We start from the raw sequence: 25,657 nt of genomic DNA, 5'->3' as shown, positions 1-25,657 counted from the left end.
CAGGTCAACATTAAAGCGCAATTTGCAGCGAGAGGCGGTTTTCCGAATGTAATCGGAGCTATCGACTGCACACACATTGCTATAAAAGCGCTATCACATGATGAAACATTTTCATTCAATCAATATACAGATCATATGTGATGCACAAATACAATTAACCAACATTGTGGCACGTGGAGGACAGCTGCCAAAGAGGACATTTTTGCCTCCACTCCACTGAGTAGCGTCTCCAATTCGCTTTCTGTGAAGTTCTTCTTTTTTCCCGTCTTACTCATTCTTATGTTATCATTTTCTGATTGTGCAGAGAGGGGAATCTCAGGTGCAGGGTCAATTTAAATATAATTTGCATATGTAAAAGGGGGGCGTGTGTGGTCAATTCCACGTTGATTGGGATGTACAAAGGAAATGTGCTTCTGGATCTGAGCATGCGCCACGTTTCAGTAGGAAATCCATGCAAGTCTTTGTACATGAGGCCCTTGGTCTTCTTTTGTCTCTTAGTAATTCTCTTTTCCATGTGCCTCAGATTTCCCTGCTCCCTGTAGCTCATCCTCTGGAAGATCTATCCACTCAGGATCTCATCTGCATGCCACTCTCCAACCCGCCATTCACGTGGATATTTTCACATTTTGAAACCCTTGTGAACTCTGTTCATAAATAAACTCTCTGACCTGCGGTGTGGCTTCTGTTCTGCATTTTTGGGTCCTGTCACTACAAGTGTTATGTTGAGACAACTCAAAAGCTCTGTAAAGGACCCAAGAACAGTACTTAGGAGTTTAGGCACAAAAACAAGAGTTTAATTAACCAGAGTCCCCAAAAGAAACAAAGCAAAGAGGGAAAAGGCAGGATCATTAGGAGCTGTGCTTCTAAGGTCGACAAAAAAAGGTAAACTGAAGACTTGGAAAAGCCCTTAAGTATAGTTCCAGGCTTGACTGAATGATGAGAAGCAGGTGAGTTAGCAGCCCAGCCCCAGTGTAACACACAGCAGCAGCTCTGATCAGCACACCTGAGGCAGAGAGGAAACACAGACAGACAGACAGACAGACAGACAACGATGCAGGCCAACAGAGGGCGACAAGTTTAAATTTTTACGGCTTCTAACGTCAACTTTGTGGACAAAATGTTCACTTTCTTTCTAATATATCCCTCCCACTGACAATATTATGGCTGACCAGCGTATGCATTAATGTGATCAAGTACTTTGTTGGGTTTGGTGCAAAGAGTAGATTACCTTAAATGAGTCTATCATTGGTTTCACCGCAGACGTTATGCACTGTACCATGATATACACGATCAGGAATAACATTATGTCCACTTTCCTAAAATTGTGTAGGTCTCCCTTGCGCCTCCAAAATAGTTGTGACTCACATTGTCTGGCAACAGAATGTTGTTAGTGGGGGCCTTTGGGTCCTATGGGTTGAGGGGAGGGGCCTCTGTGGATCATCCCACAGATACTTGATCAGTTTGGGATCTAGTGAATTTGGAGGCCAGGTCAACACCTTGTGCTGTTCTTCATGTTTTTTGAGTTTTCCCTAAACTGTTTTGTGTGTGTAACATCCCCATGAATGCCAGGTCCAAAAGTTTCCCAGAAATTCCACCAGTGGAAATGCCCTTAGATGTGTTTTACAAGCAGTGATTCAGCTCTGCAGTAATTGAAATGCTAAGAGGAATCACACACACACACACACACACACAAACACACACACACATACAGACACATTGATGGAGGGTAGACAGTGCGGTAATACATCTTGCCCATACACATACACAAGCTCTATTACATCGTCAGCCTGCAATTAGAGTCAAGGTGATGGAGTATGCACCCCCCCCCCCCCCCCCCCCACACACACACACACACACACACAATGATCAGTATATCTGTCAGCGATTAGTTAACCTCATTTGCTTTACGGAGAAGAACTCTCCCCGGTCCCTTCTCAATCAGCAAATATTGATCTGCTCCTGTGTGTGCATACATGACATTTCCATTGCGTGTACTGTGTATGCATTTCAATGTGTATCGTTGTGTAAGTGTGCACAGTGCAACAATAAATGCATTTTAATACACAAGAAGTGAAAATTAAAATATTGGTTTCTAAAAGGATAATAGAATACAACAACTTTTATTACTATTTCAAGAGTAAATGTAACGTCCATCGTGCCCATGTGCTGCCAATCCTTTAATCAGCTCATATCCACAGGCCTTACTGATTCCAGTATGTGTTTATATGGATTATATATTTATTGGAAATGAAGGTGCACCCAATAGATGGATGCACTTGAATACTGATTACCATATTTACCAATTTAGAAATAGTCAAATTTACTGTTTGTTATGCATCCACATAGCCAAGACCGCGAGATCGCTTCAGACATCACTGGCTGTGGGTTGTCATTTAGCACGAATGCATAGAGGGAAGTGAATCCGTTAAGAGCCTCACTGTAATCATTGATCAACATTTGAGTTCTGAGCAGGGCTCTGTTTGTGTGTTGTTACTGTGATTACTGCCAAAGCTAACTGGGAGCAGGGGAAATAATGAAGTACTTTGCTTGTGCCTGTGTGTGCGTTTGTATGTGCACCCTCCGTCATTCTGCTGTCATTAGCACTGGTGCTAATTGCTAGCATCAGTGCTGATAGAATGAGTGATGAAGCGATTTTAGTTGTGTGTGTCCTGGGGAAGGTTTGTGTTTCTACTTACATCCCTTTCTTGTGTATACATTTGTGTATCCACGTTGCATGCACCATCAGTCACTGTCCTGCCATTAGCACTGGTGCTAATTGCTAGCAGACAGTCTAATGGAGTGCTCCTTCGGGACCACTCAACAACGTCAGACTTCGATACACGTGTGTGTCCTGATAGGAGATTAATGAAGGAAGCAGGTGAATTATGCTTCTGTTTTAGTGCCTGTGACAGAGATACAATTGCTATTGTGTGTGTGGCCTCGCTGCAACAAACAGATGAGGAAAAGACACTCAATTTTTATCTAGTTGTCTCGATCAGATGTAATTGGAGGTTAATGGGGGATATCAATGTGAGATGCTCACAGAGGGAGCAGCTGTGTGGATTTTCACTTTCAAAAGCTGCAGAACAGACTTACAGGAAACCAAAGGGGTTTCTCTGATATCAGAATCAGAATAGTTTATCATTTTGTTGCAGTTGCACCCATAGAGTGACAGCTGTGAGGACATAGAGTAAAATAAAAATACAACAAAATAACACTATAAAAATGATATAAAAAATGTAAGATGCCAATGTAGCGGGTCAAATAAAATATTCATTCATTCATCTTCTGTAACCGCTTATTCCTGCTAAGGGTCGCGGGGGTCTGCTGTAGCCTATCCCAGCTGTCATCGGGCGGGGTACACCCTGGACAGGTCACCAGTCTATCGCAGGGCTAACACAGAGAGACAGACAACCATTCACACTCACACCTACGGCCAATTTAGAATCACCATGAGCATGTCTTTGGATGGTGGGAGGAAGTAGTACCCGGAGAGAACCCACGCAGACACAGGGAGAACATGCAAACTCCACACAGAAAGGCCCAGTCGGCCCATGGATTTGAACCCGGGACCTTCTCGCTGTGAGGCATCAGTGCTAACCACCTCGCCACTGTGCCGCCCTCAAATAAAATATAAAAAATAAAATAAATGCTGCTGGTAAAGTGTTATTGCACAAATACTACCTAGTGAAAAAATGTAATATTGCACAAGGAGATTATACCACCTGGATTACTGGAATACTTAAAGTATTTAGAATTAGCAAAGGATGATTACATTACATTATAATATAATGGAATCTGAAATGTTAAGAGTGACCAACACATAGCGGAAGGAGTTTTATGGCCACAGACAGGAATGATTCTTTAGACTGGCCAGTGTGTTGTGGATTGGGTGGGAGGAATTGTCCAGTTGTTCCCTTTTGCTGACATCCTCCTCTCTGACACTATGGTTAGGGTGTCCAGCTCCAAACTTACAACATATCACTGCCCTTTCGGATCAATTTGTTGAGTCTCTTAGCTTCCAGCCTGCAACCTCAGCATGCAATGGTAAACAGGAGGGCACTGGCCACCAAAGACTCATCAAACATCCTCAGCATTGTCTGACAGATGTTGAAAGACCTCAGTCTCCTCAGATAATGGAGTCGGCTCTGGCCCTTCCTGTAGAGTGCCTCAATGTTCTTCCAGTCCAGTTTATTGTCCATGTGCACTCCCAGATAATCCTCAAAATGTTCACAAGGCTTCCCCGGATAGTGATTCAACCAGCTCCTTTGTCTTTGTCACATTCAGCTGCAGGAAGTTTTATTTATCTGGTTATTTCTGTACTAAATAAATTACATTATTACATTGGAATGTCCACCTGTTTTTGAGTAGAGAATCTCCAGCGTCCAGGCAGAGAGGTAATTTTTGGATCCAGGTTTAACAGGCCAGCTAATCTGTTGAGAGTACAAGCTGAATGAAACTGCTTCCTGAAAACCTATAGGTATACTCAATCTGACAAGATGTTGCTTGTATGTTGTTAATTTAAATTTAAATTTTTTTACAACTCACGCAGTACTGAAATATTTCAAACCCAGTCCGTCAACACAAGATACCAATATTGTGTTTGTTGCAAACTGTCTGCTTTCGAAATGCAGTTATGTCAGACGACACCACATTAACTAATCTTTATCATGAACAAAACAGATGAGATTATAACAGGGATGGTGGTACAATGCAGAGTCTGAAGCTGCTGACACTTCAGTTGCTGCCCTGGTACTGTCAGAGATCCAGATTAAGAACATCAAACCACAAACATCAATTACTGCTTTGCAAAGGGTTTCACAATTCCCGAGGGAGACATTCCCACTTCTCATCTGCACATGCCTTACATCATCCTGTAAATCTGACCAGCCAAGCAAAACATATTAGCACATCATGTGGATGCTCTTGTTCTTGTTCTTCAGCTACTACCTGGAAAACAGATGTTGACATATAAAAGATGTCACCTGTCAGGTTATGTGCTATATTGGAACTGTTCATTAGTCTGGTGGTGCAGGTTTTTGTAGACCTTCATCGCCTCCCAGAGGGCAGGAGGTCAAACAGGTGGTGGCCGAGGTGAGAAGAGTCCTTCACAATTTTTTTTGCCATTGAGAGGTGGCATGCATCTGCAGTGTCATGTAGTGAGGGTAGAGGTTTGTGAAGTTTTCTGATCAGCTGCTGAGCAGCCTGTATACCACAGTGTGAGACAGGATGTCACTATGCTCCCTAAAGGAGAGTGGGAGAAGGTCACCAGCAGCTTGTTTCTCTTTAGGACAGCCATCTCCTAGAGTATGAGGGGGCCAATACAAATCCACACTGATCCCAACTTAGTCAGTGACTTGAATGAGATCCCCTGTGATGACGTAGCTTCCTAAACAACATGTGTTGAAATACTTCATCTGCCCATGAGGAGGAGTAGTGAATAACTTAAAGTTTAAAACACTGTTTCCAACAGACTGCCATAGTTTGTCCTTACTGCATCTTGGACAGTTCGCCAGTCTAGCACAGGGGTCCATTATGGTCGCTGATTCAGGAAACTCTCCAGTGCTTCAAAGCATAAGTAAGTAAGTTAGATGGTTTGTCAGGACTGGTTTTTATGAAAGGATAGGGATTTATGTTAAAATGGCTACTTAATTACCAATACCGTCATGCTTGCAGTAATAGATACTTGGTTAGTCAAGCATCTACTAACACACAAAGCTGGACACATTATCACTGTTGTTTCATGGAGTCACTGAGTGTTTCAGGTTTCGCAACAGGCCCCTCATTCAGGCACCCCGACCAAGACTGATCATACCCTGGCCTGTGTCCAAGCGGCATTCTGCTTCAACCTGAGCATAGATGTCTAACTCAGGTCAAATCGGGCCCAGCGCGAAATTCTATTTGGCCTGCGAGATAATATCAAATGTCCATCCTTGAATGCTTTGCAGGTGCGTTGGTGCGCCAATCGACGTCCTCATTAGCAACCTCATGCTACCAGTCACTTTGGGAAACTTTAAGCCACCCCTCCCCAGAAATGGCCAAAGGAAAGATGGAAAACAGGAGCTTTCAAGACAGGTGGGGGGCGGATAACCTGTTCATAATTGTGAAGGACAGGCCTTTGTTTTTTGAGCGAGAAGAGAAGGGAAAACATGCACATTTGCAGTCGATTTTTCAATAAATATCAAGTGTGGCCCGTGACTTTGTCCCAGTTTTTAATTTTGCCCCATGGTGTATTTGATTTTGACACCCCTGAACCAAAGCCTTCTGGAGGCTTTCTCTGCTGCCTCCATGTTACTGCTGATGGCTCTTTTTTTCCTTGCACTAATTGTGCTAAGTCTCCAGTAGGCCTTGCTCAGAGAGCGACTGGCGAATCCATGATTTCCCAGCTCCAATGGTATGCACCTTGTCTTACACCCGTTGCCCCAACAATCCTCCACCAACTCTTGATATTTTGCCCTTTTAGATGGTTTCTCTCCTCTGGTGGTTAAAGGCAAAATTGTTCTGTCCACATTCATTTTTTTCCCCAATTTACTTGAACAGTGGTAGAAGATCAATGTAAAATCTGCCATGTAGCCCATGTAGGTTATGATGACATGCTGTAGTCTTCTTATAAAATTGCAATGTGAAACCAAAACTAACCAGATGAAATGTATACGGTGTGTGACGACCCCTCCCCTCTACCTATCTGTTCACCTCTGCTTTTTGTTGCAGGTACGGGGAGTGGTTAAGGGGTAGAGTGGGAGGGTCGTGATTATACCTGCCCATGTGGGCTGGCCTCTTCAGAGGGCATAAAAGACAGCCTTCTGCATAGCCTCACTCTCTCTCAGCAGGCTCCAGACCCACCATTTGTTTCTTCTTTTGTTTGGTTTGTCGCACTATACAACACACCTCTCACCATATTGTCCACACATCCACACACTGCTGACATGACTGACTCCTTTCTTACCTACATACCACATTCATTTGTAAATAAGTTGATTCGGTTATGTTAAAATAAAACTACTTTTTGGGCTTTATCTGTGTGTCGCCTCCCTCCTTGTTGCCACCTTAGAGCCAGGTGGTAACAGGTGTAACAAAATATTAGCTTTGGTCTGGACTTGTGTGAAATAGCTCTTTTATAGTTAAATAGGGTCTCATTTAAGCTGAACTTGGGTCAAAATCTGTTCTTTTCAAAGCCATCATTCGCCCCCTCCCTGTGACTTTTGTATACGTGCGATAATATAAAACGTCTTGGATTGGAAATTAAATTGAACAGCAATTACAGAACAAATAATTCAGAAAAAAAAAATCTATTTTATCTTTTAGTAGAATCTAATAGATGACACTATGGGTTTTAAATTAATATATTTTCTGATATAACTTTCCTTTTTTTTTTCTAATTCACAGGCCAATGATAGTCCAAATCAGCGTCAGATGTCAAAAGAGAAAGCCTCTAACCAGCAATCAACAGATTTGTGCTCAGAGAATAGTTGGTCATTATGTCAATCATCAGCTTGATATTCCCAGATGACGGACCATAGAATGACTTCATCAGCCAATCAGCACAAGTGAGCCGTGAACAAATGTTTTAAATTAACCTTTGTCTGCTCTGACCTGACAGCTGACCTTCTCACTGGTACCAGCCAAATTCATACATGACTCATACTTCAGCGACAGCGTGAAAGCACAGTCGGAGACTCGCATATACCTGCAGTGAAATAAGTTAAAGACGTGGTTAGCCTGAAGCCTCCTTTGCCTGACAGCAAATCTAAATCCCAGCACTGTTCTTGGGACTGAAGTGTTCGATATGCTCATCTGTAGAGAGCCACGGAGAAGAGAAAAAGTGGTGAAAATAAATGTTTTGCCTGAATGAAGGATGATGAGTGTGAGTGTCAGATTTGAAGATGAAGCCAGAAAAACTGTCAAAGAGTGAGCTGCAATCGATCACAGAGACAGAAATAAATGAGAATGAATCAAGAGTGGAATTAAGGAAAAAGGATGTTGGTGTGCTTTTAAATGCTTGGACGGTGTGTGTGTGTGTTCCTCTCAGAGACTTATATACAGAAAATGAATGGTGAGTAAATGTATTTAGCTCCTCTGGTCTGACTGCGCTGTCAGCATCAATCACCTGTTAACTCCCTCTCTCTCTCTCTCTCTCTCTCACACACACACGCACACACATGCACACACGCTAGGGACTGTACAGGCTAGTCGACTAGTCAGTTTGTCGAATTCACAGCTGTGCCACGATGCTTTAAGCATCAAGTTGACTAGTCACTGATCACATGACAATAACAACATGGACACCTCCGAGAAGACCGGTGAGGAGACAATAAACAGAAAATGAAATTAAGATGTGTCCTTCAATTGTATCTAGTGTTACAGATGCATCACAATGACAGGAACCAGTCAATGACGGTATTTGGCATAACCCACCTGTGAACCATGGACTGCAACTTACAAGATAGTGCGCCTCCCGAACTGCTTAGGGTGCACACTTGCAAACAGAAATGTAGCAAGAAAAAATAGATATAGGGAAATATATGTAAATAAACTGAACTGTGGCTCCTGCATGGCTTTTTCCACCTTATCTTGGGGCCTTTGACCAGTGAAGATATAACTCACTCCCTATTCATTTAGACAGGTACCTGTTCCTGTTAACCACAAATAACAGCCCGGGCAAGACTGGCCTACAAGTGCTTTTATAAAATATAAAAAAGGGGTCAGAATATACATCTAATGAATTTGTGTTTATACACAGACAAGCACACAGTGACCTAATTTCCTTGAGTTTGTTGCACTTGCTCTAAGTCGCATTCTTTTGCATTCACTTTTAATCTGAATTTATGTTCTTTATCCCATGACGAAGAGATGCACCCTGGTGTGTTCCAGTCTCTTTGTGAATGCAATAAAGCTAATCCATGAAAACAAATTAAGAACCTTAAATATAAAGCTATACATCAGAGGGTCCCCCCCCACCCCCCGTATATTTAAACTAAACTTTCATCTGGAAGAGTGAGAAGACAAAGTACGAGTGATGGCTGAGGTTTGATCCTTTTATCTTCTGATTAAATTAAAAACAAAAACAAAGCAGTTTATGTTCTCTGACCTAAAAAGAAGTTGGGAGAGTTGCTGCGTTCAAGCTCAGTTCAGTAGCTACGGTATATGTTTTTTCTTTTTCTGGGCTGATTTACCTTGCCTCTTCTTTTTCTTCTTCTTTTTTTTTTTAGTGCTGAGGTGACACATCACAATGAAATGACACACGATGGTCGTCGGCATCGTATTCTCTTTGGCTTGCGCAAAGGTAGCTGCTCTACAAGAAGTACCACTTGGCCTTCTTTATGTGGTGGACAGCGATTGGTCACCATGTCAGCCTCCATCTCTGAGAGACAATCTTCACCTTGTGTGTGTGGGTGTGTGTGCGTGTGTCTGAACTTTGATGGGAAGGCCAGGCACTTGTCTTGGATGTAAACACCGGTGGCAGCTTGTCTGCTCTCCTCTCCTCACCTTGCCACTCCTTGTCTTTCATTCCTCCCCCTTCTTTTTTTCTTTATCTTCTCTCGCTCTCACTTTTTTATTGTCTCCCTCTTACTCTCTCTCTCTTTCTGTCTGTCTGTCAAATCCTTTCTCATTCTACATCTTTTCTTTGGTTGTTCCAGAGAGGCAGGTTGCCCTCTATTTCACCTCTCCCTCTAAGAGCTTCCAGGTAACTGTCACACACACACACACACACATACCACACTGCTCATTTAGTATTTGCTGCCACACACACACACACACACGCATCATTCATGTTTCTTTTGATTGCATTTTAAGGATAATAACTTTAAACTAATAACTTTTACGCATCGTATTTTCTTAAGAGAGCCGCAGTTCACAGAAACCAGCGCAGAAATTGATTGACTGATGGACTCGCTCGATCCGTCTTGTTTCACATGCCGCCGGTCGCTGCTCATTTCTTCATCCCGAGAGATGGCGATGAGACCTGAGATGTCATTTACTCTGAGTAACAGCCCCCACTCAACATAAAGGACGGTGAGAAGAAAATGATTCGGCTGAGCAGTCAGGGGACGGGAACGACTGCATTCGTCTACTCAAAGGATTGCCTGCAGAAAAGACAGTGAGCAAAGAAAAGCGACTGATGGGAGGAAACTGCACAGTTCAACTAGACTGTAATGGATTGTATACATCTAAGACTATAACTGTGCCACTGCTGAAGAAACAATGAAATATCCATTATACTGTTGTGCATTTTTAAACATAGGATTGTCTGTTAATCTTATCTTCCGCAGAGCTCTGCTGGTGTCCAAAGGCCTATCGACATGAGACAATTATGTGACTGCCAGTAATCCACTGCAGTACAAAGATAAAATATTAAGACTACAGTGGCCTCCCTACTGTTAAAGTGAATGATACAGTTTGATAGAGATTCCTGAGGTCCTCAGCTGAAAAGCTTCTGTCAGCATTTTCTCAGAGTAATTAGCTAAGACCTCCTCTCATCTCTCTCTCACACACATTCACTCATGTCATTACTCGTGGGAGAAATGAATGACTTCCTGCTTCATTTTTGGGATTCACCTTGTGGGACCGTTGTCCCTAAACGTGTTCTCCCTGAGCACAATCAGTAGAAAAGGAGTGAATGAATTTTCCTGGAGGTTGCTGCAAAGAGAATAATTTTTCAAATTGAAACTATGGAGTCTAGTACAATGTCCAGAATAGACATTTTTGCAATTTTTTTTTCTTTTCCTAAATAGTATATGCAATATATTTTCAGTATTTTACCATGGTACCACAGTAATTTGTTCATCAGTAATGCAATACCTGGTACACTACTCTTCACTACCGCTTGAACCATGTACAGTGGTCACTAGTCCTTCATGCATGTTGTCTTGTCTTGTCTTGTCTTGTCTTGTCTTGTCCAGCCAACAAGAATCTCAGTCACACGTGCTCACCACCTTGCTTGGTTGTGAAGAGCACTTATATTGTATGGTTCCAAAATTTCAGAAGCATGTGAAAATTACGGTAGGCTACCTCGTGAAGCCCATTTCAGTGTATGTGAGAACTTAATCTCACTGAATATAGCTCCATTTTGAAATATGCTATTAAATTTTTTGTAAGTTATTCGCAGGGAACATTTTCTGGGGTCGTTGGTGATTTCTAGTGTGTGTGAAGCGATAGCAGCCAATGCATCATCAAGCCAGGCACACGCTAGCACTCTTGTTAAATTATTTTGAAGAGCTCTCTAGTTGACTGCATAAACAGATTGATGAATCTTCTGTGATGCTGTCCATAGGGTTCCTGAAGAGCAGTTTCGAAGCTCAGTCTCGTGTCTTTGGCCATCGCCATCTTGGCAGTGCCTGACTCAACCTAACTTGTCAATAATTTAAAGTGAAAGGTGGAGTGGAAGTAGAGCTGAGGCAGATAGCTAGCAACATGTGGGGATGTTTATTTCTGCTATAATGTTGGACATTTTAACATGAAGGTTGATGAGAAGTGACTTGATATTGAAAACAGCTCCAAGCATCAGTCTTTTTAACCCTGGACATAGATTCTTCAGCACATTCTTCCGCATATCAGAGTTCTGTTCAGGCCCAAACTAAGCTTGTGCTTTATGGTATTTTACAGCACCAGCAATCGATGTGCCAGGAACACACAAACGCTCTCGTTAAATTAAAACACACAAATACGCATGCATTGTCATGACTGCCATCACCCCTCTGTTGATCTCACCTTGTTGACCTCACAGACAATCATACTTCCCACCCATCACAGTAATCGATGCTTTTTGCTGCTTGATAACATCATTAGATTCAGTGATCAATAACCACCACCATCTTATCAAATTATAGTTCTTTGTTATCAATACCCACGGGTGTGTGTATTCATTTAGAGAGAAGGGAGGATCAATAGGTGGCAGGGACTGCAGCCGAACCTGAAGCCTTATCAATGCCAGGCGCTACGCTGACAGATGATAACACACATTGATCAATAGATCGTACTGATGATAACGTCGCCTCGCTTAGGTGTTACCCCTTGATCAACAGACAGAAGCACAGAGACAGAAATAATAGAGTAAAATTGGTAGTTTTCATCTCTACAATAAATTCTAAACCACAGCCTGCTGGATCCTGGTCACCTCGATTATGTACATGGGTTCATATTAGGCCTATTGTCCAACTGTTGCCATCTAAAATACACTGGAATGATAAAGTTCCACCCCTAACCTGCCTCGCCCAAGGCGGAACAAGAAGTACTGGTTATTTTTAAATGAGGCATCACAGGACATAACACGTTTCGTCTCGTATCATTTGCAGACTTGCTTTAAAGAGAAGCTGCAGAGAAAGGACAACTGACAGGATCACTGTTTCTTCCACACAGAGAAAAAATGGCTTCACAGTCACAAGAGGATCTCTCCTGTCCTATCTGCCACGACATCTTTAAAGATCCTGTTATTCTGTCATGCAGCCACAGCCTCTGTAAAGACTGTCTGAAGACGTGGTCTGGAGAGAAACCATTAAAGGAGTGTCCAGTTTGTAAGAGAAGTATTTTACCGAGTGATCCACCTTGTAACCTGGCGTTAAAGAACCTGTGTGAGGCCTTCTTACTGAACGGAGAACAGAGAGAAAAGGCTCTCTGCAGTCTGCACTCTGAGAAACTCAAACTTTTCTGTCTGGATGATCAGCAGGCAGTGTGTGTTGTCTGTAGAGATTCAAAAGCACACAGCAGCCACAAAGTCAGGCCCGCTGATGAAACTGCACAGGATCACAAAGAGGAGCTCCAGAAACATCTGAAGCCTGTGCAGGACAAACTGAAAATCTTTCAGCAAGTTAAAGAAAACTGTGATGAAACAGCGGAACACATCAAGGTCCAGGCTCAACAAACAGAGAGGCAGATTAAGGAGCAGTTTAAGAAGCTTCACCAGTTTCTACAAGAGGAAGAGGAGGCCAGGATCACTGCTCTGAGGAAGGAAGAGGAACACAAGAGCCAGATGATGAAGGAAAAGATTGATGCTCTGAGCAGAGAGATAGCAGCTCTTTCAGACACAATCAGAGTCACAGAGAAGGAGCTGAGAGCTGAAGACGTCTCATTCCTGCTGAGTTACAAGGCTGCAGTGGAAAGAGTCCAGCAGCGCCCCCTGATGGATGACCCAGAGCTGGTCTCAGGATCTCTCATAGATGTGGCCAAACATCTGGGAAACCTGACCTTCAACATCTGGAGCAAGATAAAGGAGAAGGTCTCCTTCACTCCTGTGATTCTGGATCCAAACACTGCTCATCCAGGTCTAATCCTGTCTGAAGATCTGACCAGTGTGAGATATGCACAGAGGCAGAAGCTTCCTAAAAACCCAGAGAGGTTTGATTCTTTCAGCTCAGCCCTTGGCTCCGAGGGCTTTGACTCTGGGACTCACAGCTGGGATGTTGAGGTAGGAGACAGTGTAGCCTGGGTGCTTGGTGTGGTAGCAGAGTCTCTCCAGAAGAAGGGCGACACAGCCCTACAGTCTGGAATATGGAGATTAATGTTCTATAAAGGTGAATACAGAGCATGGTCAAGGCAAAGTGCGGACACAGTTCTCTCACTGAAGAAGAAATTCCAAAAGATCAGAGTTCATCTGGACTGGAACCGGGGAAAGCTGTCGTTCTCTGATCCTGACACTAACACACACATACACACCATCACACACACTTTCACTGAGAAGCTGTTTCCATACTTTAACACAGACAAAGAACTGCCACTGAAGATATTACCAGTGAAGGAGACAGAGACCAAGGCATATAGGTGGTGGCCTTTTTTTTAATATGACTTCAGTATGCAAGTAATCAGTTTGTCTTCTGGAGTATCAGGATCTGATTAATGGTAATGAAAATCTGGACTAAATGTAATAAATGAAGACATAAGTGTCTTTATCTGTCATCTTGAATTTAAGTTAAATCTAACTTGTGGGAAGATGTGGGCTGTGAATCATGCGTGTACTGTTTCTGTAATTAAACCACATAGAAAGACCTAACAGGGTATTTTAGAACTGTGTATTGAGAATCAAGTGTGATTTAGGACATGATTTATCCTGCATGTAGATGTAATAAGCTCTAATTTTATGTCCAGTTTTCTATTTATATCACTGAACAAGCTTCTATTAACTTCTATTAACTTGCAAATGTGGTTTGAGTTCAGTGTCTACTACTGTCACTGTGCCACCGCTGATTCATTAGTTGTGATTCCAGTCTAAAAAAAATGTTGAGCTGGCAGTTGGTCCTGAGCAACCAGTCACCAAACCCAAGCTGACATATTTAAGTAAAGCCTTGCAGTCGGGCATCGTTCTTAGCTGTTTGGATTATATGTGCAAATAAAAATTCAGTGCATTTTTTTGTATTGTAGTATATTGTGCATTGTAGTTTTAAGTTGGAATTGTCATTTTTGTTGTGTATTTTATTTTGGAATCTTGGGTCAAGATTTACAGTATATGTATAGTGTACTCTATGTGAACTGTTAAGGTCACAACATACCAATGTTCCTTCTATATCAGTCTAAAATACTCAGTAAATACCAGTTGTTATGTCAGACCTCCACCCATTACCTGCATCACCTAAAGGCCAATCAGGAAATACAGGTTATGGTTAACTGAAGCAACAAAGACATTAAGAGACAACACATTTCAATATTATTTGCTACCTTGTCCAAAATGGTGGGAGAGGAGTGACACATCAGACATGCAGCTAACAGGCTCACTGCTAATGTGACTGCTCAGTTTTTCATCATTACACAGAAAACCTCGGCATTTATGTCTCAGCAACTACCTGCTGGAATAAATATATTTACCATGGGCCCATTCATACCTCGCACTTATATTCATCCCAGATGATCTCACCCCAAGCTGTCAGCTTAAAATGCAGTGTGAGCACACTCAGGATGCATTTCAGTGATCTGATTTTAGGCGACATTTGGAGGTGGTGTGGGACACATTTGACCAATTTTTTTTTTTGGTTTTGTGAACACACAATGAGTCCTAGGTCACATTAAACACTTCCTACTCAACAGATAGATCTGTAGAAGAGGGGTCCGTCTAATTCGTAGATTCAGAAAAAAAACCTACAAAACCACAGTTATAAATGATCACCTGAAAAGAAAAAAGGAATGCAAGTGATGTCTGTTTGAGAGGATATCAAAATAATTTGTCATGGTAGGTGTCAACTAATGAAAAACTAAATAAATCTAAGCAAGAATTAACTAATGACATGTAAATACGAGAACACTGGTCGTAGTTCCATCATCAAAAACGTATCAGTAAATTACTGCTTGTATGGAAGTTATAATCTGAGTTTTGTGCAGCTCTCACAATTAAGTAACACCAGGGTGGAGATGAATAAATGAATAACCTTACATGTGTGCTTTCAGTGAGAGAGATGCAGCTTGATGTATCACCTCCTCAAATCTTCATATCATGAAGCACACACAACAAACAGCCTGTTCGTGGCTCTGATACAGGTAGAGATCTATTATCTGTTATAATATTCGACTGAGCTCCAATTAGGGTTGGTGTTTATTTGCATACAGATAGCGAAACAGGGATCTGATCTCGAGTGCTGGCTGGGGACGCATGTGGGGACTCATTTTAATGCCAGGTGGGACCACAGGCACTTAAGGCTAGTCAGTTGTGATCTGATCTCCCAGGTCGGATGTTAATTCAAGGCCTGAATAGAGCGGATTTATTTCCCTAAAGGATTAAACCATTAAACCATAAAACATACATTTCCTTAAACATGCCATCCTAAGGACAGTCATCCTTTGTTTCCATAAAAAAAAACTGAGTGGAGAGATTGTCAAAGGATTTATGGACCATGCTCTCCAGAGGATTAACCATTTAGACGGTGGGCCCTCAAAGACATGTCCTCCTACTCTCAGGTCAAAATGTCAACTACTCACACAAACAATCATGATCAAATTGACCAGGTTTTCTGCTCACCTACTGAGCAACAGAAACAAGTCAGTGCTGAAAACAAAAGTGGGAACAAAGCTCCACCCCTTGCCTGACACACCTCAGACAAACATAGAAATTCAGATTCAGGTTTTTCCACTAACAAGACATACAGACGTTGAGACACGACTGCATTCACCATCAAAGCAAAGCCAGGAAGTCTGCTGGGGGAAACGAGCTACGGTGAAGAACACTGGGAATACAGTGAGTACTGGAGTATATGGAAAAAATCCAGAATACTTTCAAGTAGTCCTGAAGTCGAGGAAGTGAACTGACTAAAGTTTTTTCTTCATCTTCACTCAGAGAAAATGAGTTCACAGTCGAAGGATGATCTCACCTGTCCGGTCTGCCACGACATCTTTAGTAATCCTGTCATCCTGGTTTGCAGCCACAGCTTCTGTAAGGGCTGCCTGCAGAGCTGGTGGTCTACTACTCCAATAAAGAAATGCCCGGTTTGTAATACAACAAATCATCAGGGTGATCCACCACGTAACTTGGCTTTGAAGAACCTGTGTGAGGCCTTCTTGAAGGAAAGAGATCAGGCAAAGTCTGCTAAGGCTGAGCCTCTCTGCAGTCTCCACTCTGAGAAACTAAAGCTGTTCTGTCTTAATCATCTGCAGCCAGTGTGTGTCGTCTGTAGAGATTCAAAAACACACAGCAACCATAACTTCAAACCCTTTGATGAAGCTGCGCAAGTTCACAGAAAGGAGCTCCAGAAAACCTTGAACCCTGTACAGGAAAAACTGAAGATCTTTCAACAAGTTAAAGAAAACTGTGTTGAAACAGCAGAACACATCAAGGTCCAGGCTCAACACACAGAGAGGCAGATTAAGGAGCAGTTTAAGAAGTTTCACCAGTTTCTACAAGAGGAAGAGGAGGCCAGGATCACTGCTCTGAAGAAGGAAGAGGAGCAGAAGAGTCGGATGATGAAGGAGAAGATTGATGCTCTGAGCAGAGAGATAGCAGCTCTTTCAGACACAATCAGAGTCACAGAGAAGGAGCTGAGAGCTGAAGACGTCCCATTCCTGCAGAACTACAAGGCTGCAGTGGAAAGAGTCCAGCAGCGCCCCCTGATGGAGGATCCACAGCTGGTCTCAGGAGCTCTCATAGATGTGGCCAAACATCTGGGAAACCTGTCCTACAACATCTGGAACAAAATGAAGGAGAAGGTCTCCTACAGTCCTGTGATTCTGGATCCAAACACTGCTCACCCAGAACTCATCCTGTCTGACGATCTGACCAGTGTGAGACGTGAAAAGAAGCAAAAACTTCCCCAAAACCCAGAAAGGATTTATTTCTATCCCTCTGTTCTGGGCTCCGAGGGCTTTAACTCAGAGTCTCTCAGCTGGGACGTCGAAGTTGGGAACAGTCCAGTCTGGGCGTTGGGAGTGCTAGCAGAGTCTGTATGGAGCAGGTTAGCCAAGCCATCTAAGTTATTAAAAATCGTCTTCTGTGATGGTGAGTACACAGCAGACTCCGGCCGAGGTCCCCCCACTGTGCTCCCAATAAAGAAGAGATTCGAGAGGATCAGAGTTCGTCTGGACTGTGACAACCGAAAGCTGTCATTCTCTGATCCCGATACTGACACACACATACACACATTCACTCACACTTTCACAGAGAGACTTTTTCCTTACTTCAACACTGTGACCGCATACCCGCTGAAGATATCACCGATTCTCCAGTTCTAATGCAACGTTACAGTCCGGCAGTACAGTCCACATAGTGGCACTGACCATAATTTCCCATTATTTCTGTTTTTGTTGCAAAACTACAATTTCTCTGTGGACATGACATCAGTTTACTGTGTCTCATTCACAGTACTGTAGTGTCTTTCTTTCTACCTGAATATGGTGAATAAGCACATGATGATTTGTTATTGTTGTTTGTGTTTGTTTGTATTGTGGATCTTATTTCCATGGCTGTCATCAAGAATACTATCACTATGATTGAATTTTTAGTCCAAAGAGAACGAGAGGTTCAAGTTTTAAACCATCTTCAGGTTTAGCCATGTCACCTAAACTAGAACCGGTAGTTATGATCCCACTATTGCATGGAAAACTGTGTACATATGTATTTTTAGCAAAGCAGAAAACATTTGAACCAGGAAGTCTAACAAACATTCACAATGAACGGGGTAATAACTGTATTATTTCCTTGTTGTTTCTTTTACTATTGTTGAACTAAAGCCACTGTCTGCATATGAGGTACTATAATGGTGACTAAGTCTATGGCCTGCTGATGAAGATATTGCAATATCTCTATATTTTTTATTATTGAACTGGGTGTCAGTGGTTACTTTTAATATAATATTTGTAGACATGTGAATGAATGCTAATCCGCTATCAGCCGATAGCCGGCGCATACTGTTGCTGCTTCACATTACAAGCCTTTAATGTTACTTTTATTGTAAAACAGTTGTCAGGGTATTAACTTTTTAATTTTCTTTACGGTTCCTGTTTCTCTTTTGAAAGTTTCTTCCTTGGCATTTTGTTTTTTCCCCCCTTTGATTGTTTGATTAGTTTCCCCTGTGTCTTGGCAACCCATCAGCCCTTGTGCAGTGTGTGTGTGTGTGTGTGTGTGTCCTATGTCAAGTTGTCTTTTTGTTTATTGGATTACCCTGCCTCACTCTGCAGTGCTTTTTCTTTTTTTTTCTTTTTTTCTTACCTCAATCATATGTCTCAATAAACTAAAAATTATACTTCCATCCAATTGTTTTTTTTTTGTGCGTCCTGCTTTTGTGTCCTACCTACTCGCTACACACTGTGACAGATGTCACAGTAAATATAATGTGTTTGTTGGTAAACTTGGAGCTAACCACTATTGTAAATCAAAAATTCTACAGTCTAAAAAATAAAAGTTATTGTTGGCTTTTTTTGATAGTAGATCAGTTTCAGGAAGTGGGCGAGCCACAGTGAGCTGTTAGATGAAGAGCTGCAGGTGAAATTTTTATTCCTCCTTTGGTTTAACTGATCAATTTCAAAAATTGGGTTTAATATAGTAAAAATGGTAAATGGCAAATAAATAAAAAACAATCTGCAGCTACTGTCTGAACGTGGCACTTAAGTCCCTTATTCTCTTAGCGGTGTAGAGTAGTAGCGACCGAACCAAGGCAGGTGCATGGTAAAGCTTTGTCTTCCTCTCCGTGGTAGCTCGTACCTGTCAGATTGCATTACAGGCAGCAGGTCGCCTGTGAAAGGCATCAACGGCCTGCAGAGAGCTTCAGGTTCAATCGGTGCGCTGCTCAGGAGATTTAACCTGCACCTGTAATCACTATCGACATCAGCAGCAGCTTCCTTCTTCCTGCTGTGTGCCTCTGTGTGAAAGGCACAGTTTCTGCCAATTACAGTACTTATTCTCCCTGAGTGCTCAATGATGATACAGCACCAACAAATCAAGTTTTTTCTCTTTTTCTGTTATTGTAGCTTTTATGAGTCCCCTTAGAAATGTAGGCTGATGTCTGTGCTGTCTGCTTTTAGGACTTAGGGTTAGGGTTAGAAGGTTAGCCAATGTCTTGAATCATTAAATCATTTTTATGCAAACATGTAGAAATTTCTGAGGGGCGCAAATGCTTTTAGGCAGCACTGTAGATGTTTGTAAGAGCCTAGAAGAAGCTAAATGAAGAGCTAAACTAAAACACTGGAAACACATTTTTGAATAAGTTGCCACAGTGAGAATGTTAAAATATTCCATGAGCCGATCTTACAGGTTTAAATCTGAGTGTGTAACACAACTGAGAGATGGACACTCACAGCCTGGTCGTTTTGGAAAACAGATGTTTCTGATGTGCACCCAACACGTCTAAGATACAAGTGTAGTCGAACAGCATTGCAGGCTGTCTCTGAAAGGAAAAAAACAAACCAAACGCGGGGCAAATGTGTTGATATCAAATTTTAATGTGACGTAAAGCTCATCTCTTGCAAGTATAATTTCACACGCATAGCAACAAGTGTGGTGCTTCAGAAAGGACAAACAGAGCCAGCCTGAAGTTTTAAATCCTATGGGCTACAACAAGGAGCAGCAGCAAGAGTTTGAACATTATAAAAGATGAGTGAGGGAAGAATAAGAAGAAACTGTGAAATCACCGCTCTGTCTCTGTAGCCATGAGCTCAACTGGGCAGAATTTACTTTAGGACAGGGAGATGTGTTAAATACTGTGAGGGTGGTCAGTGCTTCTCTAAGTTTTTTTGTCCCATTCAACTAAAACACAATCGGGCAAGCTTATTACAACACATAGTAACGTTATACTGTGACAAAGAGTGTATAATGCAGTTATAAATGCCTATTAAAAACCAATTTCTTAACCAATTTTAACCAATATTTTTGTGGCTCCTGAACTTTTACCATGGATGGACTGAGTATAGCATGGGGTGCTGAAGTTTGTTTTGTAACCTTGACCCAGTGTTACCGTTCTGAAGCTTCCTGCTTCGTGACGTCTTAACTGGGTAACACTGGGTTCCCTCTTCATTCAAGATTCAACTGTGGTTCACAGATCATTAAATTTATTGTGATGTTTCCTTATGTCTCATTACTTATGTTAAAAAAGCAGCATATGTAAATTTGCCTCATTCATTCGATAAAATTGGGCCTGAGGCCACACCTCCAGTACATATCTGGCTCCAACCGGCTATCTACAGGCACAACAAATGGATTTAGCTACAGTTGCTCCGATTCTACCCTGGGACTCACATTGTCACATATTTGTAATGCATCTGAAGCCTTTTTGCAGTTACAACTGGGTTTAACGTAGCATGACTGTAGACTGTACACGGAGAAGAAATACAGCATTTTTTTTAACCTGGTTACCCTCACATCTTACAGCACGCTGTGGAGTACTATTAAATGCTACTGATGGTGCTGAGCTGCAGCCTGTTTTTATACAGGCTATACATATCTGCAGAGCACAGTTTGTAGCACATGAGCTGTCTGTCAAGTATTCAGGTCAAACATATAGATTTCATTGCTGCAAAGCATTACTTTCTACTGTGTTTTTATTAATGATGTCATCAGCAACTACTCGGTGTTGACTTGATTTTCATCACATAACAGTCGACTTCAGAAAATCATGCAACCCCTACTTCCTAGCTAAAACACCATAATGATGTCACAATAACAAAGTGCTTCCTCTCTATGTAGTTTGTGTCACCCCATCCTGCCTCTTTATCTGCAATTGCCATGTGTGACCTTGCTCTTTATCAGTAAAGAACTATGGCCTACAAGGCAGCATCTGTATGATTGTGCTTGTGAGCAGGCGAGGTAAACAGATCCTGACAGCAATAACGCTCTGTGTGGTGAGAACAACCATCACGGCACAGCAGTGGCTGAGAGTGCAAACGATGACCCTTTCATTTGCTCTGCACTCGGCTTCAGTTTACTCTGTGAGTGCTACATTTAAAACTCACCTGTTTGAGTCAAACATTTTAGTTCAGAGGCCAAATACAGCCTAATTTGATTTTAAGCGGGCTGAGCCAGTAACATAATAGCATAATAACAAATAAGTAACGACAATACCAAAATGTTCCCTTTGTTTTATTTAATTATTTATTATTTCCTTATTGACCCCACATGGAGAAATTTAGTGCACAGAAGTGCATTATGAAAATGTTTACATTTAATGGACTATCCTTTTATAAAACATTTTAAGAACAACCTGAAGTTTCTTAAAAAAATAAATGGAATTTCCGCACTGTTCTGGGTGTTGTGTTCTGTCCGCTACTTTTACTAAAATGGTGGACAAATACTTTCTGTCAGCAGTTACTTTTATTGAAAATTTGCAGTAAAAGTTGTTGCAGACAAGTGATTCCTGCTGCACAGTGTGGTGAGAGAGAGAGAGGGTGTATTTTGTATGGTTGGATTTTTATTTCCTTTAGGCCTTAAATATATTTTCTCTACCCTGAGATTTTAAATCATAGACTTAATTGCCTGTCTGGCGCCCAGTTAAATTGAAATATTATACATGTAATTATAATACAATGTAATTTTCACCCTTTGCAAATTCATTGGGCTGACCAGATTAGACACCCCTGGTCTAATGGGTCCAGCCGTGCAACATGAAAATTTGAAAAAGACTTCACATTCACTCTTCAAGAGACAAAGCGCTGCACTGTGTCTTTTGTTGCTGGGCAGATCTCAGCACACGTCAGCTCAGAGCCTTGACTGTCCGGGCTCCACCTTCCCCCATCTGAATAAAACATGCTACTCAGACAATTACATGTAAAATCAAAGTCAAATAAAAGAATAGATCCGGGCTGAATCCTCAGTGTTGCTCATTTGTAGTATCCGTCCAACAAACCACTGATATGTTGCACTACTTTGCAGAGTGTTTCGTCAGTTTTAGAGCGGAAATGGTGGGAAAACAAAAACTGCAATATGTCAGTGGGTTTGCCTCGCTACAGGGAGAATGAGCAAAAATTAGGAATAGCACAAATGTTGACAGACGATGCAAAGATCCAGAAAGACACTGAGCTGTGAGTTTTTAAGACAATGAGCAAAATGTGCAGCAATACGAAGACAAGAAGGACAAAAACAGAAGCATGAAGGGTTCTCAGAACATTTTGAGATCTTTACAGCACCTGACCTGAAACCCCCAGAGCAAGCACGAAAGCAACGATGGAAAGGAAAACACCCTTTTAACAGGAAGGAGCCCATGGGGAGGACTCCCTCCTCACCTTCCCCACCAGCTCCTTCTTCTTCTCCCCTCCATCTTTGCTCCACCTTTCCTCTCTCCAATGCGCATCTCTGAAAGCCGGGTTTAATTATTCATTGACGTTTTGGGAGGTGGGGGCAACGGTTTGATGCTCAGTCTACTTGTCTCAATTAAAAATCCATCGAGGTCACGAATACACAATGGCCTGCTTATGAGTTTCAAGGATGCTGCCTTGCGAACAGACCACAGTCATCAGCGCTCATTAATAAATGTACTGATCTGGCGTGCTGTGCCACTTCGAAGGACTTTGCAGAGAGTCATGCAAGGTCACTGAGGAAGGGTTTGTGTGTAGGAGTGTGCAGTTGAGCGTCTGTTGTGTTGCCTGGCACACCATTTCTTCACATTGTGTGGTCAACAAAGAGGATTTGATCTTCAAGTATGTAAATGCAAACAGATATAATTTCATTATGTAGTGTAACTTTACATTCAGTCATCTTCTGCAGGACTAAAACTCTCCAGCTGGTGGCCCGGCAGTGTTGGCCAGCTTACTGCCTTTCTCCTCCTGGCCTCCAGCTTTCCTCCTCTCACTTACTCCAACCCCCAACCTCAGAGCTTCTTGTTTCTTGCTCCGTTCGTCCAGGCCAAGAGCTGACAGCAAATGCTATGCTGACCTGGCTGGGAAGCCCCTGCAACCAGTCTCCATGGGAAACAGCCACACTTGCCACCCCTTGTTTCTACACTCCTGGACCAAAGACTGGTACTTCAAGGGCTTTTTCTCATAGGCCTCTCCGCAGCCTTCCTCCCATGGCGCTGTTACCTCAACCAGCATTATCTTCCGGTCTTTGGTTGACCACAGCACAATGTCTGGCCGGAGGACTGTGTGTGGAAGAAGACCAGAATATAGCCAACATGGCAGCCCACATGGACACACTGTCCGACTTAACAAGTTTGATTCAGTAGTGTGGACTCTGGAGCATTCTGGTAGTAGTACCGTGTCCACAACAGTTCCCCCCAATACATCCTTGGGATGGGACAAAAACACATCCAGGTATTTGAACCGAACTTGGTCGGATGTGTACTTTGAATTGAAAGTGCTTTCTCTGTCCTGCTCTATGGACTATGGCTACACGTCTTCAGCTCCTCCCTGTACTGTGTTGTCTTTTATATATTGTACTTTTTTTTTTTTTTTAAGAATGGAAAAAGAAAATGACAGTGTGATGTGTCAGGCTAATGATGAGCCAATGCTGCCTGGCAATCTTGGACTTCAATCCAAATCACTGGGTCTGCGCACAAAAAACCAGCGCAGCTTCAAACAAAGGACACCACTGAGCGTTCACTGGCAGCGACTTCCACGGCCTCGGAGGAATACGGTACATTTAGTGCTCATAATGTGCATCGCATGTATCGGGTTATTTTGAAGTTCCTTTTATGCTTGTGCATCAGGGGCCAGAGGGAGACATTTCAGTCCAGATGAAAAGTCACTCTGACATTTACAACGTTTATCAATTTCTGCAGAAGCAAACAAGAAGCAGTACGTACATAAATATTCTTTGGAGATGCATGATAAAATCTCAAAGTAGCATTTAGAATGTGGTCAATTGATTAAAATATTACTACGCCAGGAAACTCTTCTGATGTATTTTATAAACTTTGCAGTCATTGGTTCGGTTACTGGTGCTCGTGAGGGAAGACGTGTACACCGGTTAAATTACACCTCCCCTTGCCATGTGTGTTCGTTTGCACTCACCAGTGTAATTAATGCATCAGATGTCATGGACTTGGAACGCGGAGACATTTGGCTGTCAGAGAGCCTCTCACTGTGATTTAAGTGTCTGACACGACCAAAGTGACGCGTGCAGATAGACACGCGAGCACAGACCCAAACTGAATGAACAAATGCCTGCAAGTCTCTCGGCGCACAGCCCATAATCTTCATGACAGCTAGCAGGTCCATGATTACACAGCGTGTATCCGTGGCCGCTATTAAAACCATCTGAGACAATTACGTCAGCTGTCGGCTCTGTGATTATTGTTCAACTCCACATTAAAACTAAAAGCTTTCCTTTATGACTCCATCATAATAGATTAGTTTAGTTACGCTCTGGGACAAACACGAAAGAATACAGTTGTGCATTAACACTTAAAGAAAAAGATTTTATAGGCTGATTAAAAAGCCAAATTTGCATCCCTGGACTCACACCATAACACCATAAAATATGCAAGTAGGCAGTGTCAATTACTTCAGCTGTCAGAGTGCAGATGTTAATCCAGTTTCTTCTCGTTTTAATTACTTGGATCTCATCTTTTAGCGCATCTGCACAAAAACAGTCTTTTGAACACTGATTGAATTTAGCCTCTCTGGACCAAAGCTGTACAGAATACATGAGTGCAGCAGCTCCGAACGTCAATTTTGATTTGGGCTCAATTGTTTTTAACAACCCACTGCCGTCTCTTCACACTAGAGAGAGACAGATGCATACAGAGAAACGAATTCATAAATATGAAAATGGAATTGTACATGCCACTATCTGAATGCTAATTGAAAGCTATGTTTAATGAATGTCTCTTGACACTTGAGTGCAACATATAAATATATGAATATATAAACGCATAAAGGAAGCAATTATAGAAAGCGCAGTTCCGCTTTCTGCTAATGCCAGCCGAATCAGTGTTCATTTATGAGACATTTCCAAGGGAAGTGGGTGTTGATCCGTGCACTTCTGCTTTCAGCAGCTCTGCTCATTTCAGCCACTTTCCCCAAAAGCAATACTTTCGCTCTTTCTGTAGAAGCTTGCATGTTTGTGTTTTTCACTTCTCCCCGGAGTATGCACGGATAATCATCTTAAATCTTTGCTGACTTTTTCCTCCACCTCCTGTCAATTTGCAATACCCATTTCACCCTGTCACTTTGTCAGCTAAGCATGGTAGTGTGCTGAAAACCCTGCTCTACCTCAGTGACACACAGGGCATATTTACTGGCAATTTGCACCCATTCTTTCAGCTGTGTTTGTTTGTGTTAGTTCTTCTTTATGCTGAAGATAGTTCTTAAAGACGTTGACTGT

At 42.2% G+C, this 25,657-nt stretch overlaps 1 protein-coding gene across 1 annotated transcript; it reads left to right on the top strand.

Annotated features, from left to right (window-relative positions):
* Positions 1-11,828: 11,828 nt before the first annotated feature.
* LOC311486929 (uncharacterized protein) lies at positions 11,829-18,778 on the top strand. The gene is made up of 3 exons (XM_084542950.1): positions 11,829-13,766; positions 16,097-16,153; positions 16,253-18,778. The coding sequence occupies exons 1-3, from the start codon at positions 12,365-12,367 to the stop codon at positions 17,638-17,640; spliced, it is 2,847 nt and encodes a 948-aa protein (XP_084399076.1). The 5' UTR covers positions 11,829-12,364; the 3' UTR covers positions 17,641-18,778.
* Positions 18,779-25,657: the final 6,879 nt, after the last annotated feature.

The sequence above is a fragment of the Chelon labrosus genome (genome assembly GCF_963514085.1).
Source record: "Chelon labrosus genome assembly, chromosome: 4".
NCBI lineage: Eukaryota > Metazoa > Chordata > Actinopteri > Mugiliformes > Mugilidae > Chelon > Chelon labrosus.
This window is presented reverse-complemented; position numbering and strand designations above follow the sequence as displayed.